Raw genomic sequence first — 17,711 nt, 5'->3', positions numbered from 1 at the left:
CAATGTAGATACATCTAAACTACGGTGTAGTCACTGCCTGTATGTTTATGGTAAAGGAGGGAGCCAAGTAAAGAAGTTTTATCTTAGTTTTGTGCATACCGAGTGTTTCAGGATGTAACCTAGTGCAACGCTTTGTTCAACCGTTGCTTATTTCTGGAAAGTTGCCATCAAGTTTAGAACCGCAAAAAGGAAATGCGAGATTGTGAGATCATGTGTTAACCCTGTTAAACCTAACATGGTCGTTAAAGAACACATCACTTTTGTTTATGAAATAGCAGATGCACTCTTCATCTTCTCAGCTGAAATGCTGATATAAAGTCAGAAACAACACAGATGACAATGGGGAGGAAGTAAGTAGTTGTGCAAATGTCTGAAACTGGAGAAATGACTTTGCTGCTCACCCTCTGCTGCTGTTGGATTTCAATGTCCATCTTTGTCTATTACTGTTCATAGTCTGAGGTGGTACCACTGCTATAGCAATTTCTTAAACATAGCAATGTTTTCCTTCCTTCTGTATTAATTACAGCATTTGCCTGTTTGATGTTTTATGCCTATTCCTTCCTGTCAGGGCGCACCTCAGACCTTTGGAATCTCTCAAGGTGTCATGCCCATTCAGGGGAAATAGTCGTCTATGAAATGAGTGTATTGGGACTCAAGTAAAAAATTGCTTGTGCAAAATACAGTATATCTTTGTTTAAGCTTTGTACTTACAAATCATGCTTATGCACATATTGCACAGTCTTTTGGAGTTTGGCCATTTTGTTTGGTTCATTTTTGGAGTTTTGGAGTATGAATATATTTTTTTTTTTTTTTTTTTTTGCTTTGGTCAAGCATTTATAGCTTCCTTTTTTATTTAATCTCTTAGACTAAAAAGAAACTATTAACATACTTTACGACATTTTGTAAGTGAGCAAAAATTGTAAGAAAAATTATTTTTTATCTTCTAATGAAATCTTTGGGTTAGAAACATTATAAAACAAGATACTGACAGGCTACTGGGCGTAACACTTGAATGCCTCTCTCTATGCATAGGATGTAGCTAACAGGAAACCTGAGATTAACACCTACCTTGAAACTCACAGAGTCTCCCACAAAGTTTTTGCAGTACAACTCCAGTTTGTTTTAATGGCAAGTAAGTGTCTGAACACTTTTGCAGGGCCAGAGGAATTCACATTGAGGTACAAAGTGTTTCAAGCATCTCTTAAATGCATTTACTATTTTGTTTTTATTTACTCTCTGCCAACATTTTAAGGTCTCCTTACGTCGACAACAAGTTAGTGAGAGACTGAATGAGTGGGCTGTCTTCAGTGAGAAGAACAAGGAGCTCTGTGAGTGGCTGACACAAATGGAAAGTAAGGTTTCTCAAAATGGCGACATCCTCATAGAAGAAATGATTGAGAAACTTAAAAAGGTATAGTGCAGTGCATGTACACTTATATACTGTTCTTTAACTGCTTGCTTGTTTTGCTGTTGCGAAGAGGATACTGAATTAGCTGAAATAGAGGGGTTTACCTTACACTGATGTTTATAAGTTCCAGTAAGACTGTGTGTTTGTGTTCTTTTCTCATTACGCAGCATTTTTCTCTTTCTTGAGGTAGGACCTCCCAGCATACCAGAAAATCAAGTGAATGCAAAGTCAAAGGCATCTGAATGCTTTACTAAATTTCAATCAGAATTGCCTGTAATGAGTTTAACTATAGTAGATATATTTATAGAAGGCGTTGTGTTTTGTTTTGGTTTTGGGGTTTTTTTTCATTCTTCTGATAAAGTTGTTTGTAGTTATACATCTAATATTTAAGAGGTTGTCTCTCCACTGTAGCAATCACCAAAAAAAGAACATTCACTTGTATTTCTGTATAGTTCCTTTAGTAGCGCAGAGCAGAGTGCATTCAGAATAAGTACCCTGACTTCTGATTGCTCTTTGCTGTCCAGGATTATCAAGAGGAAATTGCTGTAGCCCAGAAGAACAAAATCCAGCTCCAGCAAATGGGAGAGCGACTTGCTAAAGCCAGTCATGAGAGTAAGGCATCAGAGATTGAGTACAAACTTGGCAAGATCAATGACAGGTGGCAGCATCTTCTAGATCTTATTGCAGCCAGGTAAAACGGTTGTTTTGTTTCTAAGTGCTACGTGGGACAGAATAATATGCTGGATGTTATGAATTCAAAATGTTTTTATTGTTTGCCTTCTCATCATTAACTGTGAAATGAGTTTATTCTTAACCATCAACACATTTCTGTGAAATTCACCTTCCTGTTATACTTTACAGTTCCTGATGTCATTTCTTCAAGAAGAGTCAATTCAAAACATTATCTGCTAGAACAACATACGATCAGTTGCAGTCAGATTTAGTGAGCCTTGCTCCAGTACCATCTTACTTCAGATGAGTGCTTAAAACTGGGTGCAAATGTAGTTTTTCTAAAAAATTCTTGGCCAAGGAATAGAAACAGTACATTTGTAGTTTTAGATTTCAAGAAGAGCAGTTCCAAAACTAAGTCTTAGTTTTTCTGCCTGATTATTTTTCCACTGATGGAGAAGAGTGACTGCAGGTAGACATATGCATGTTGGGCTTAAAGATTCTCTTTACTCAAGGTCAAAAACAGAACAGCAATTTTCACAACTTAAAGAAATACAGGATTGGTTTTTGATATGTGAAGAAACTGCTTTAGTTGTTTCAATGCTTCCTGTTGAGTCGTGCTACAGCCTCCCTCCCATTACTGACAAGAATTTTGTCACAATTTTGTACTTCATAAAATGTACATATACATTAGATTTTACACTTCTGTGATGTAAGTACATATGAATTAGTAATACTTTAGTCCTGTTAGCAGCAAAAGGGTTTGTTTAGTTTCATCGTCTTTTTTCGTCAGTTCATTTTTCATATGGTTTCAGAGCATGCCTGCTCTGAAATCTGTAAGCATGGGAGCCATAAATTTTATGTAAGCAGAAGCATTCTGGTGGCTCCAGCTCCTTTTATAGTGGTTCATTTTAAAGTAATGAACACTGTATATTTCTTGCAGAACAATTAAGTCAGGAAGTGGTGCATTACGGTCAAGGAGCCTGCTGGTTTCAGAGGATGTAATACATCACCAGTTGTTGAACATAAAGAATATTTGCCGTATTTTTGTGTTTGTCTTTTGAAACACCTACTCAGACAAATGTTCAAATAATACCCTCAGGAATTTTCTAGTGAAAAGTGATTGCATTCAGAAACTGCAAAACACATCTTTAAAAGATCTGTATTGTCTATTCAGTATTAGAGGTTAGTGTCCTCTATAGGGACAGGTAAGGGTTCAGGATTCTGTGTCATTCTTGGGGTGGGGAGATATAAACTGCAATATTATACACTTAAACTCCCTCATTCTGTTATCATTCTGTTATCTCTCAAGTCCTAGTTCTAAACTAATTTACATAAAATATTTATTTACTTTCATTTCCAAATCATTTCCACTTAGCCTCCTCAACTAACGTGCTCATCACTATTGTATGCAATTAAACATATAACCCTTTCCATTCCAGTGCTTACTGAAGTGAAAAAAAACTCTGCAGAGTTTGAACTTTGCATTGCTGAAGTTGGGAAGTAAGCGGTGGAGAGGTTGGATGCTAGGTTGTGGAAATTTTGCTAGTTCAGCTGTCGCTTAGGCTGATAGCAGTTAAAGTCCAAGTTGTTGATTAATGTATGCACAAAGTACTTGTATTAATGTCTAACTCCCACTGGACAAAAGTGTTTGCATCCACCAAAATAATTTTTAGAAGGCTCCAGAGGGTCTTTAGAATATGTTGTTATATATATTGGGGTGTGTTCCTGTTATGATATTTTGGAGTTTGGAATGTATTGTATAACATGATTTTGGCTGGACTCAGCTAGTAAATGCAGATTAATTGTTCTGGTGTTGAGAATAAAACACATGTTTGCATATTCTGGATCCCTGACAGCATTAATAAATTATTAGAGCCTGCGTGCTTTTCTGCAAAGCTACAGTCATCCCTTGCATGGAGCATTTTTCTTACTGGTTTGTTTCCTACAGCTGTGAACGAATAGAAAGTGCTCTATGAAAATGCTTTAGTAATGTAGTATGGTAATATGCATCCAGTCTGAATCTTTACCTGCTGATTTTATGCTGTGTGGTGGAAATTCTCCATTCACCTGTAAAAGCTTCTTTCTTTCTTCCTCACATTCTGTTTCCTTACCCACTTTTTTTAATTGCCTCTCCATTCTGAGGAGGACTGTAACGGCAGAAGAGAGCTACAGAAAGGTAGCTGTGTCTCTGCATCGGAGACTCCTGTTTCTGTCCTTCTAGAACATTTTCATCCTTTCAGATGAATTTTTCTGATATGTCAGCCCGGTGCAAAAAATGTTACAGATGTTTACAGCCAGGAAGCAGTGCTATTGCTGCAACTGCTCAGGCTTTGCAAAGAAGGCTTTGTTGTATGTGTTTTCACTGCTTCCCTTAGCACTCATGGTCCACATTCCTGGAGATCAAGTCTGGCATATGTTGATGAATGCAAGTTTTATTTAGAAACATGACCACTTGTCACCATTCAGTCTCATGTTATCAAGCAACGGCTGCTAGCATTTGTTTGGCGTGCGACGTTCTCTGTACAGTACTCACCAGCAAAGAGAAGTGTGTCCCCTTTCCTCCTCCCGCCCAAAGCACAGTGTTTGCAGGCTTTTGGAGTGGAAGTTCTTCTTTTTAATGCTGGAAAATTTCATGGTGGTGGTGGAGGACTTGCATGCTGTGAGGATGGCGGAGGACGGCAGCGTGGATTCAGATCTCCCAGACTGTAATTGTGATATCACAAGGCAGGCAGCTATTTTTGTTTGCTTTTGATTGATACGGTTCTTTCTGAAGTCTTGGCTTGCTGGGAAACTAATTGAAATATTGATATGTAGAAAACAGTACCTTAGCTAGAAATTACTGTTTTCTGCTCAGTTTAAAAATAGATGACAGTGATAACAGCATACTTGCTTTTACAGCTAGTACTTTTAGATCCCAGAATAATTTTTTGTTACTGATGCAGACTTAGAACCAGTAAAATCTCTTAGCTGTCTGAAAGAAACTGTAGACTGGTTTTACTGCCTTTTTTAAATACAAGAGCATGTACACGCAGCAGAGAAAGCAGACTTTGTATTTGTCTGCTCGCTGTTTGTGTCATCAAAGGGGCATGGCTACAAGCGAAAGGCAGAGGAGAGAGGCTGTAAAGAAAGTATTTCAGACTTAACTTATCAAAGCTGGTCTGTCCTGTACCTATTAATGACTGTTTTGTAACTGCATGTAATGCTTGAACTCAGCCTACATAATCTTGGATTTTTGATTCAGCTTCTCTTTTTCCCTCTTCACACTATCTTTTCTACAATTTTTCCTGTTGTTCAGAGTTCTGGAAATTTACTCTTTGAAAGGAGAAACTGTGATCTGAAGAGCAAATATAACTGGCAGTACTACTGTCCTGGTACGCAGTAGTACTGTACTTTGGACAATAAATTTCTTTTAATCATAAAAGAATATTTTTAAACTGTATTTTTAAAAACCGATTTAAATAGTGTAATATTTTTCACTTGTTTCTTGAAACTTTGTCTCCAATTCCAAGTAGATTTTTTTTTAAAAAACTCTTCTGCTTTCTACTGGCTTTGTTCAGACTTAGCTAACATGCTCTTACTGACTTTTTTCATGTTGCTTTTAAAGTTTAATATTAGTAACCAGCTGTCTAAATGACTAACGCAGTAGCTATGAGTTCTATATGATGCATTGTTATGTATTTACAGGGTTGTTGCTGTTTAGGTTTAAGTGGAATCTAAGGCTGTCTAATTTAGGACTAGTTGCATTAAAGGCTTAATTTCAGCTCCAAGTTGTTCTCCCACTGTCTTTTCTTAATGTACAATAGACATTTTAAAGTTACTGCTTTCTTGGGAAGACTGAGGTACAATAATTGGAACACAGAAATGTAAGCATCATAAGCCCCTTCAAATTTTCAGATGAGTTTTCGTCAGTAAACCATAAAAACAAACAATTGAATTCTGCAGTATTTTCCTTTCTGAGAGTCTTAAGTATTTGTAAAATGTAGCAAGACTGATGTGTGTGTGTGTGTTATATAAAAAACAACCTTTAAAACAACTGTGTCATGGGTCCAACCCTTTGATTTCAATGCAGAATCTTCATTGTGAAGGAGAGGAGTTATCTCAACTTTCTTGCAGTAACGTGCATAGTGCTGCAACAAAAGCATGAGATGATTATTGGAATAATTAACTGTTTAAACATAATCTTGTAAATGAAATCTCAAAAGGTCAAAATTACAGTTGGCTAGGGATCCCACATATGTGAATGGTTTATAATTTGGCCTTTGTCTCTAAGCAGAGCTTTTAGTTTCATTAGCTTTCAGGCCCCGCCATTAGCATGGGGAGATAGAATTTTGAGCTGTTACATTTTTTTGAGAGAGATGGTTTTTGTTGCACACACATTATGTAATTATTTGTATACAGACTCAGTATTCAGTGAGATGAAGAGTATAGGCATGTCACCTGCTAAATTTCAGAAGGAAAACTCTTAGGCATGATGGATTACATGTATTATTTGTTTGCAGGTACATTTTCATAATAGCTAGAGGCACAACACTGTATTGCGGCTCAGTCAAAAAAAAAGTAAGCCCAGCATACTCCAAGACGCATTTGTTTATTTGCTTCTATTTGTACCACAGGCAAGGGACCACTACAAAAAAAGAACAGTGTTAACAGTAAATGTAGTGAGGGGGCTGGAAGGGAGTTGTCCTCTTCTTTTTTTTCTTTTTTTTTCTTAACTTTTGGAATTTAGGTGCAGGGAATTGCAACAGTTTGATGGGAGGGCAGGTTTAGCAGTAGGTTTTGGGTTTGGTCAGAGTGTTCTTTTAGTATGTCACACTTTTTTCCTTTTTCTCTCTTGAGTAACTTGGATCATGTGACTGAAAATAGCTGTTTGGGCCTGGGTTTTTTTTTTGCTCTGGCAGGGATGTATTCCAATGCAGTCTGCCTGAGGCAAAGAGGGCACTTTCTAAATGATGGGCCCTTTATCAGGTGTTGCTGGCAAAATGTAAATAAAATCCAGCACAGAGGTTACGGTACTATGCAATTGCAAACAAGAAAAGCCTGGTCCACAGCTTGGGCTTGCAAATGATAGAGTGACATTGCTGCTACACAGGGCTGACATGACCCATTTTTCCCTTTCCCACTCCAGCGTGCCTGCAAAGGATCAGCGGCATCCAGCCTTAAAAATCTAAGCAGAAAATGAGGAGGATTTCATTCCTCTTAATTAACGTCAGAGGCTGAAAAGCTGTATGTGAGTTCCAGAAGAGTGATAACCAACCTTCTTGCTCCCTTATAAGCAAGTTTCAGTTGTTCCAAACCCACAAAGCACTGTATGTACAACCATAGGTGACGAGGAGATGGTGCCCCCAGACATCGGTTGTTCTCCTAGTGTCTCTCCAAGGCTAAACACACAGCTGTGTTTCAGGATAACCTGATGATGAGGACTGGGGCAGTCTTTCAGCACGATTGTGTTGACTTCAGTACCTTCATAGCCAGATTTTCAGATTACCCAGATTTTTTACAATTACCAAGATATTTTTTTTCATATCACAACCCTGCAGCTGTTGGTCATAAGACTCTGGCAAGGAAGATGCATTTGAACTGTTCTTAAACGTGTTTGGTGCTAAGAGACACAGTTTGATCATCTGTGACCTAAAGAGAGGGCTAGACAGAGACAAAAAATCAAAAGACTTAGAAATTAAGTTTTTTAAGTTGATGTTAAGATCTCTGCGTTTCTCTTTGGTAAGAAAAGGACACCCTTATTAGACTTTTCGTGGTCAGCTGCAACTACTGCTTTAAATATGGAAACACTTGATAAATTTGCTGGTTAGTATTATGGAAAAAATGTGAATTGCTCTGTTTGAATTATAGGTCAGGTGGCATTTTGTTTGTTTGACGAATCTGGCAATCTTGTATTTTTCAACCCAATTTAGTCAGTCTATTCCCAGCTGCACTCATCTTTTAAAGCTTTCTGATATTGAAACACTTAAGTGGAAGAGCAATAGAAGCATAAAAGGGAATGTTACTCAATAATTTCTGTTACTATATAAACAGAAAAAAAAAAAGCTTAGAAACAACTTCAGAATCCACTAATGTATGTTATGCTATATGGGGATAGGAAGGAGGGAATTACTGACAGACATTTTTGCAGTTCAAACAGGCTGAAGGAAAAAATATCAAGATAGGATGAAGGCTTAGTCAAATTTCCCTCACTCTGTAAGCTTGATGTTCCCATGAATAAAAAAAGCCCACTATTTAATTATTCCTGGCCATTGCTGTTGCACGGTCAGGGTCTCAAGAAAAATACTACTTAGAAATCACCATGCAGTTACATTCCAATTTCATCTGTTTAAAACTGAAGTAGTCCATTAAAGCCAAAAACACCTTAAAGCAGCCCTTGGGATTCAGGAATTCTCCCTAAGTTCTCAGCTGGATTTCTCTCTCTAAAACTTATTTATTCACGGACAAGTCTTCGCACTGGAACGGGTTGGCCAGAGAGGTGGTTGATGCCCCATACCTGGAAACATTCAAGGTCAGGTTGGACAAAGCTCTGAGTGACCTGATCTAGTCGAAGATGTCCCTGCTCATTGCAGGGGGGTTAGACTAGGTGATCTTTAAAGGTCCCTTCCAACCCAACCATATCATAATATGTAGTTTAATGTTTAGAAATCACCGGGGTGAAAAAGGCCTGTTCAGTGCACTCCACCACCAGTACCGATTAAACGGATAAGTTATTTGTAGTCTAGGAAGAATTTTTGTCATCTGTTGGTCAAATACACAATTAAATTACTTAGATTGTTTTGGGGTTTTGGTGTGTGTGAGTTGATTTAAAAAAAAAAAAAGTTTTTCTTTCTTAACAAACATTTAACTCAACTGATAAAGGTACAGAAGCTTTGAAAATGTTGTCTGGCATTAGTAAGGTCTTATTTTTTTCTTAACCGGAACCTATGAATGCAGGACTAGGTGCACCTATAATATACTTCTGTTACATAATAAAGGAAGACTTCAGAACAGAACTTGCCATCTAAGTTAAGTTCCTCTGAAAACTTCCTGAAACACATGCTGTGGAAATTCTCCTTCAGGGTGTACTTATGCTTCCGTTTCTTTTTCTTTACAGGGTAAAGAAGTTGAAGGAGACCCTCATTGCAGTGCAGCAGCTGGATAAAAACATGAGTAGCCTGAGGTCTTGGCTTGCCCACATTGAGTCAGAGCTGTCCAAACCTATCGTCTATGAAACTTGTGACTCTGAGGAGATACAAAGGAAGCTAAATGAACAGCAGGTAAATTACAACACATTTATCAGGGGCACGATGACACGGGGAGAACCAAAGTAGAGTGTCCTTGGGCTGCCCATACCTCAATGGCTCAATGCTGAGAGGACATGAGGCAAAGAAGTGTTTAAATATCAAGGCAAGTGGTACTTATTGTGTCACTTATAGAGCCGTCTGCTGGCTTTGACATCAAATCCACCAGGAGCTGATTGACCTTTCCGAGAAAGGTAAGGCACCATGAGATGTAACCTGAACAAGTTACTGCAAATTGTTTTTCCTTTGGGTTTGTGGTTTTTGTTTGCCTGCATTGCCTGTTCCCAAAGGCAAAACTGACACCTATTAGACCTTGCAAATTTTGCACATGCTTGAAAATGACTGGTTTTTTAGCAACCTTTCTAACTCCGTTTTATTTTGCAGCTTGTTTGAGAATTACTTTGCACACAGAGATGCATGAGCTATACACGTGAAGTTAAAATTGGTTGGTTCATAGCACACAAAGCCTTTATGCAGTGCTAGAACAAAATAGTCAGCACTGGAATGGGCAGAAAATTGTTAAGTCAACCAGTTTTTGGAATTAAAACTGATGTTACTCCTCAGAAGATTTACTATACTTTCTCTTTCCTGTTCCACTACACTGCCCAGTGCAATTTTACCCAGCAGCACATTGCTGGGGAGGACTGTTGTTCTGTTGTGTTCCTGTTGGTTATTTATTGGCAAAAATACCTTTCTGGTGCCTCACTGGAGATGAGTTAAATGCTCTCCTGAGTTCTTTCTCCAGAGGAGAAAGAAATGTGTGGGAAGAGTAGTGCCAGAATGTTTTGGGGGTAATTAATTTATGAAGTGTACAGACTGGCTTTTTGCTCTTTTAAGCTGAGTGTGGGACTGAGACCCAAGAACACCCTCAGAGTTTTTGCTGGTTCCCCAACTGATTTGCTACATGGCTGTGCAGAATTGCTTATTAATATTCTATACGTAATTTATATAGGGATAATAATTTATAACACACAAGTGTCACTAATGAGTGGTGTTTCTGAGACAGTAATGTGCTGGGCAGGGCTAAACATTGCTATCAACAAAGTAGATACTTGAGATTTTTTACTAGCATCCCTATGCAGGCATCCCACAATTTGTTACAACCACTTCATATGGGACTTAGTCTGGGCACAGAGACTGGTGTATCTCTGCCTTCTGCTGTTTCCTTGTGGTGATCCCTAAGCAGTGACAGCGTGCAGTGATATTCTGTAGAAGTGTGAGTGGTTTAATTTGAACTTCAAAGGGGAGAAATTAAGGTGAATCTTATCCTGGCCGGATGCCATGTTTGGAAACTTGATGGTGATTTGATTTGATAACACTGCAAGCTATGGTTATAATAAGAATTTTTAAATAGCACCCACCTTCAATATATGGCAACCAGTATTTTTATTAGTTGGAGGCTATATCACTATCCACCGCATCTCAGAAGGCCACTAGGTTGGCCATCTTCTCAAGTATTTCATCCCTCTTTCTTCCTCTGTTAGTGATCTTATGTTCTTTTCCATGTTTGATCTTCCAGTGAGGTCATGTTATCGTCCCTGCTCATACTGCTACCAGTTGTTCATATACAAAATTACGTTAAAATACTATGTTGTGAAAGAGGAGGGCCAAATTCCATTTCTGTAACTCCATTATCTACTTGTCAGCATCTACTTCAGCCAAGAATCAGCTTTGCAGATTTCTGGTTTCTGTAGTGAAATTAAAGATACGATTGAAGCTGGATATCCTGGGGAAGGTAGGGTAACTTCACTGCAGTATTTTCCTAGGGTCACGAATGGCATTTCAAGGATTGCTTGTTTGTTTACTTTCTCAATCTGCTGCCACTTGAAATGTGGAAAAAATGGTGTTTACTTTTAGGTTGATAAAAAAAACTGTATGTGGGTGACAGCAGTGCATAAAAGTGATGCTCCTTTGTAAACTAATCCAAAGGCTAAATGTTCTCTAATAAATACAGAAAATTTTAAAATCTGGGAAATAAATATAAGGCTATGGAGAAAAAACAGTGTACACATTGCTTGTAGAAAGCTTCTGTAGGTGAATAAAAAACTTCAGTCCTTAGGAATCCTCAAGACCACCAGTTGGCAGTTCTCACTACTGTTCTACTCCAAAACAGCAGAGAGGAGATTGTGTTTCCTGAACTTGCATAACCTCAAGTCTCATAGCTGTCTGGAGTACGTGTTTCAGAGTATTTCATCTGTTTATAGTATCCACTCTTATATAACATTTCAGGATGGATAGAAAGAAGAATAAGCACTTGGACATCACGATGAAAGCGTATTTTCCAGGCAACTGAAAGCGCCCGCACTGAGGAAGAAAACATTGTGATTTTCCACTTGATGGTCTCATGTAGATGTTCACAAAATAGCCTTCTGTTTCATAGATGAGAAAGGGAAATAGATTGCTTCATTGAGTCCAACCCCAGTTATCATAAACAACCAAATCAGATGGTTAATACAAGTTGACCTTGCTCCATTTCAAATTTGCTGAGGTTTTTAGATTCTACATTTAGGTCTCATTTCCTGCTGGAAGGCATTTTCAGAACATCATATTGCTAGTTGTAAAAAAAAGTTCCTCTAGTTAGACCTTAAATGTATGTAGACACAGTATGTTGACACTGTATTTCCTTTTGCATGTTATAGTGTACTTCACTAGCAAAATTATAAAGAGCAGTTTATCTCTACTCATCCTCAAGCTGCCAAGTTCTTGTTCTCCTAAATAAGCTTCTACATCTCTAATTGTCCTAGTAGTTCTTTACTTCATCTGAATCAGAAGTGAACATAGTATTCTAGATGCAATATATCGCTTTCTGGTGTAGTCACATTAGTACTTCTTTGTCACTATTAGAATTATGTCATCTTGGCTTTGTTACAGTCCATCCTGATTTTTCCATCTAATATTCTGATGATTCATTGCAAATGTAGGCAGAAGTCAAGCAGGGTTTCTTTTCCTTGCACTGATCCAACAGCAACAGCCAATTACTTTTGTGGCTTGTCTTAGCTTGAACCTGTATTTCAAAACTGAAGCTGAAACATTGCTTCAAGGTGAAACATTATCTTCAGTGTAGTACAAGCCATTGCAACCAAGAAACTGACAGGAGAAATAATACTGATCACATTTAATAAGTGCTGAGGCAGTGTAAGTGCATTTTCTTTTAGCTGTCTTGAATTTTCCTTTTCCATTTTCAGCGAAAATGCTATAGAATTGGAAAGTTGAAGGAAGAGAAATCTCCTATTAGAGATGCACTGTTCATCGTGTGCTGCTGCCGATCTCCATGTCAAACATGCCGCTTTGCAGCTAGCTCACCTGGGGAAGAGTAGGTTCACAAAGGGTACCTCCACCACACCCTTGCAGTAGATAAGAACATACTTTCTTGTCACACTTCTCTTACTAACTTCTGCTTTACATTCTCTGTGATAATGGGAAACAGCTAGGAATAATTCCACTATTTATTGGTACTGTTGATTAAATGTACGTGAAAGATGCTCAGCTGAGTATGCAATTTGTCCGAGGTGATGGTTTGGTGTTCATAGTCCCTGGAAAAGCTGTGCATGCTGCCAGGTTCTCCTGGCCTCATTGATAACATTGCAACATCACTTGCTCAGATGCAGTCTCTTAATAGGTATTCATTGGACATTTTTCTCCTGTTTGCAAGCTTATTAATTTTTTTTAATAAGTAGAAGAGAAACGCGTTTGTATTATGCATGCTTTGCAATTTCTCTTAAGAATTCATTTCTTCACCTGCAGGAACTTCAGAGGGACATAGAGAAACACAGCACTGGAGTGGCATCTGTTCTTAATCTGTGTGAAGTTCTTCTTCATGACTGTGATGCTTGTGCCACAGAAGCAGAGTGTGACTCTATCCAGCAGGCTACACGCAATCTGGACAGAAGGTGGAGGAACATTTGTGCAATGTCAATGGAAAGGCGACTTAAGTAAGTCTAAAATGCTTACAAATTAGTATTTGCTTCCACAGGCATAAATACAAGATGGGATGTATGTTATAGGGTTACAGGACTGAAAAAAAGGGTGTAGAGGTCAGAAAAAGATCATACACTGATTAAAAGCCAATAGCTGTTATGCTGTAGGGAAAAAAAAGAAATTTTGTGTTGTGTTTGTATGTGCCTTTATACAAGGTACAGATATCAATTATAAAATTTTGCTCACAAGGCCTTTGATGGAACGATGTCTTATTTCCCATGCTTCATAGAAATGATGGGAGAGAAACTAGAGAAAGCTTAGATGATACCAGTGACTCTAAGAGATATAAAAAACATGACCTAAAAGGGAGAGTTGAAACATTTAGTTTACCCTAGAACTACTGAGACTGATGGGGAAACTAGTTATCAAATGGGTGGAATGTTATTCCAGGTGTTAGGGTTTTCATGCACCTACTGTTCCTCAACAGTTTCTCTTATGTCTGATTTTGTTTATTTGGAAGAATTTTAGGACTGAACGCTTGCCTGGAATTTCCTCATCTGCCCACCTTAGCTTTGCTAAGCAAGTGTGGGCTGTAGCACTCGTGCATCTTGGGTGTGGTCTGGTTTACTGCACGTGCTTAGACCATCTGTACAGTCTATGCCCATGATATCCAGAAGATTCATTGTTTTCTATTTGCGTCTAGGATAGTGTGGGTGATTTTGATAGCTATAATGAGGTAGGCTAGATTGGGCCAATGCTATATACTCTGTGCTGACTAGTAATAATACGTGTTTAACTGTTTGAACTTCTGTATTTATGAAGATCTTTTCTGTATCTTTTTAAGTTATGAATCTGATTTCTGTGATGTTTACACAGTCATATCAAGAACTCTAGGTGAATTTGATGAATTTTCAAAATACTGAATTGAACTTTATACGATCTTTGGTTTTGTGGGATATTATTAAAGTATTTAGTAAAGGTTTTCTTTATTTTATGCAAAAAATTTGTTGCTTTTAAGTTCTGCTGCTTTATATCCACATATTGCTGTCGTTAAGTAATTTTATACTATTGCCATGGTAATTCTTGTATAGTGTATATATATAAATACAGCTTAGAAGTTCTATCTTTGACACAGTCTGTCTTGAAAATATACAGGCTCTTCATACCTTTGTGTCCAGCAAATTAATTCAGAACTGTTTTAAGTTAATGTGGAACAATGCGTTGAACTCTATTTTACTTTCTTGCAATGTACACATTATGCTATTAGTACCAGCAAGTTAACTGAGCTATCAGTATTTAGGATCTTTATTGTAGTAGAAACAGTTACTCATATTAAATAGCAACTTTCCAGATGTCAAACTTCGGGTTAAACAACATATCATCAACAAAGCATAAATTTTGCATGGATCGGGTCCTTTTCAGACCTGCATATCTAAGATTTGGGAAAGATGTTTTCTGTATGTAAAAACAGACAAAGTTCTGCTGTAATACAACCTGTCCCAAAAAAGATCTTGTTATTTTGACAAGTGGTGTTGAAGTTCTTGGGATTTTACAGTCTCAGTATGAAGCCAATTTGATTTCAGGATCAAGAGTCAGCCACTATTTTTATATATTCAATTGAAGTCAAATTGTTTTTTTTTAAACATTGGGTAACTTTTAACTTTTTTTTTTAAATAAAAATATGTTTACAGTGTCTATTGAGAGCATTTTACCACTTACTGGTGAATGCAAAAAAAAAATGTTCATGTCCCTTTGCAATGCAGAATAATGACTGAGAACTTTAAACTATGTGCTGCAACATCTTTAGCATTCTGTAAGAAAAAGTTCTGCAGTTGAAGGTAGTGTGGAATTCCTAATCTCTAAACTACTGGCTTAGGTACCTACACTGGCACTGTATTTCAGAAGTTATTTAGCATGTGCTCAGATTTTTAGAGCTCCTATTGCATATTATAGCTCTCTTTTTATACCAGTTCCAAAATTAGATGCATTAAAAAGAAATTGCCATCATCTTATTCTAGCTCAGTGTGGAATGAGCCAGTGTTCCCTGTGGTCTGTTTATCAGCCTGGCTGTCTGAGTTAGATTAAAAGCCAGTTATTGTCTGGTGCAGTGCTAGTTTGCTGTTGTAGATGATTGGTTAAAGTTCTGTAGGTCAGCTGGCCTTCAGTCTGAGCATTCCTTAATTTTCTATTGCAGAATTGAAGAGACATGGCGGTTATGGCAAAAGTTTTTGGATGACTACTCTAGATTTGAAGACTGGCTACAAACCTCTGAGAAGACAGCTGCTTTCCCGAGCTCCTCTGGTGTTCTTTACACGGTTGCTAAGGAAGAGCTGAAGAAATTTGAGGTGATTTATAATAGTTGAAATTTAATATCTACTGATCACATTACAGCAACCAGCTGGTGTTCTTCCTTCCCATACACAAGTCACTCAGCGGAGATACTGTATTAATATAGTGGAGTTGATGATTTTGTAGCTGCCTTCAGTGGCAGGTTTCTAGGATGAAAACACAGTGGAAGGTGGCAACTGAAAATGCTAATAAATCAATCCACTCTCACTTGCTGTTTGTTCACCAGTTAGATTTCTCACCTTTTTTATTTCTTCAACTTTTTAATATGTCCAGTCAGTAGGTGCTCCAGAGCTTTTCATAATTCTCCCTTCACCAAGTACCTCTTGAAATGCATGCTGCATGTTTTACATTTTGCTTTGATTTTATCCCTCTTCCTTCTGTAACTCTCTGAAACCAGCTCTCCGAACTCTTTTCCTGTTTCATACAATGTGCAATATCCCCATTTTAGATCCATATACCTGAAATTCATGTTCGTGGAAGTATTGTTATCTGTCCCCATGGTGTCCCCTGTGACTTAAAAGTTAAGTGCGTGCTTCAAAACTGACAAGCTGTCACTTCAGTCATTGCTTAAGAGTTTGTTACATAACTCCGTTGTTTCTACTACAATGTGATGGCTTGTCTCATAATTAGAATGGAGTGTATACCTGTGTGTAAAGCACACATACACATAGTGTGGCTAGTCACAGGTGAAAATCTTTTGCTTGGTTTCATATTTGCAAGGAGTATATTAAGATGAGAGAGTAAAATAATTCTGAAGAAAGAGAACAAATTGTTTAGGCAATTCTGTAAACAGGTGCTGTGAAGTATTTGCTGTGAAGAAGAAATGCAAATTTTAAACAACATCTAAGACCAGTTAATACTTTTTGGTTTAACAATTAATTCAAAACCATAAACTGCGAAGCGCTGATTCAAGTTTTAAAATTGACATTCACATTTCTGAATCTACTGGCCAGGTTTTGTTGTTAAACACTGCCAGACTTCATTATGGTGAGGTAGGTTGCCATAGTATAAAAATGTTTTCTTTCTGGATACAAGTACTCTCTTTCATACCTCCTTCCCACTGTCCCTTTATTCAGTGATCAGGATCTAAATCTCTTGGTTAGCGAGTCTCTGTATGAGAAACAGAGTACCAAAAATATATTGGCTGTCTTTGATTTTTACAGCTGATCTGACTTCGCCTAAAGCCTGTTTCATTGAACCTCTGCCTTTATGGTGACCTTCCCTCTCCTGCAGACTTGTGGAATTTTTACTGTCTGCAGAGTGTCAGCAGGAACTAGCTGCGAAGAGAATAGTTCAGCAGCCTCTCCAGAAGCCTGCTTTCCCTGCAGTTTGGTTCTTTCTCTTTTTTTCTTCTTTTTTTTTCTGAGGACCTAGTTTGTACACCTACCAAAAAGCAGGAATGTGAACGACAAAAGTTGTCGTGTTCAAATTCAGCAGAATTCAGCAACTTCACTGTGAAGTCAGTATAAAGTCAGCCACATATACATACTAACTGAAGCAGGTTTCTCCTTCAACTAGAGTTTTTTTTTTTCTAATTTTATTTTCCCCTACATATCTGCAGTTGAATTTAAAAAAAAAAAGAAAGAAAAAAAACAAAAAGGGCCCAGCAGATCATGTAAGAACCTTTCGGCTCCTGAGCACAGAGATCAAAGATGGCTCTCACTGACTTCACTGTACAAAATCAAACTCCTTCCTCTCCAGTAATTTATGGAGAAATGAAGAGAGGTTACAGAAAGAAACGCACAGATGAATTTTTGTGTAGCTGAGCTGAAAAAATGGAAGACATACACAGCTGTTCTTTTGCTGAACAAGGCTTGGTAACAGGTGAAACACAACTGCACGCTTTTAGATTTCATGATCCTAGTAAATATAGTCAGATTTGTGCCTCTGATATGAGAATTGCCTCCTTGTGCAATTTTAAGTGAATTCAGTTCTACTGAGCATTTTACTCCAGTTGCAAGCCCATTTGCTCCTTGTTGGTTGTCCCCTACCCAATTTGATAGCCATTTAATGAAGGGGATAGTAATATTGAGGGGACTCTACAGACTTTGATCTTTTTTCTGTTTTCAAACCAGCTTCTTTAC

The 17,711-nt window shown here is 37.8% G+C and overlaps 1 protein-coding gene across 2 annotated transcripts in view; it reads left to right on the top strand.

Moving 5' to 3' along the window:
* Window positions 1-1,307: 1,307 nt before the first annotated feature.
* Window positions 1,308-17,711, top strand: part of LOC132321952 (nesprin-1-like) — a 39,228-nt gene continuing 22,824 nt past the window's right edge. The window contains exons 1-5 of one of the 2 annotated variants that reach the window (XM_059835392.1): window positions 1,308-1,411; window positions 1,933-2,099; window positions 9,174-9,336; window positions 13,105-13,292; window positions 15,473-15,623. In XM_059835392.1, coding sequence (XP_059691375.1) covers window positions 1,346-1,411; window positions 1,933-2,099; window positions 9,174-9,336; window positions 13,105-13,292; window positions 15,473-15,623 — 735 coding nt within the window. In that variant the 5' untranslated portion in view covers window positions 1,308-1,345. Of the gene's footprint in view, window positions 1,412-1,932; window positions 2,100-4,684; window positions 4,805-9,173; window positions 9,337-13,104; window positions 13,293-15,472; window positions 15,624-17,711 lie in introns of those variants that run through there. The other variant, XM_059835391.1, reaches the window with a different exon arrangement.

This window comes from Gavia stellata, chromosome 2 (assembly GCF_030936135.1).
Source record: "Gavia stellata isolate bGavSte3 chromosome 2, bGavSte3.hap2, whole genome shotgun sequence".
Lineage (NCBI taxonomy): Eukaryota > Metazoa > Chordata > Aves > Gaviiformes > Gaviidae > Gavia > Gavia stellata.
Note: the sequence above shows the minus strand (reverse complement) of the source record. Positions and strands in the feature narration are given on the sequence as shown.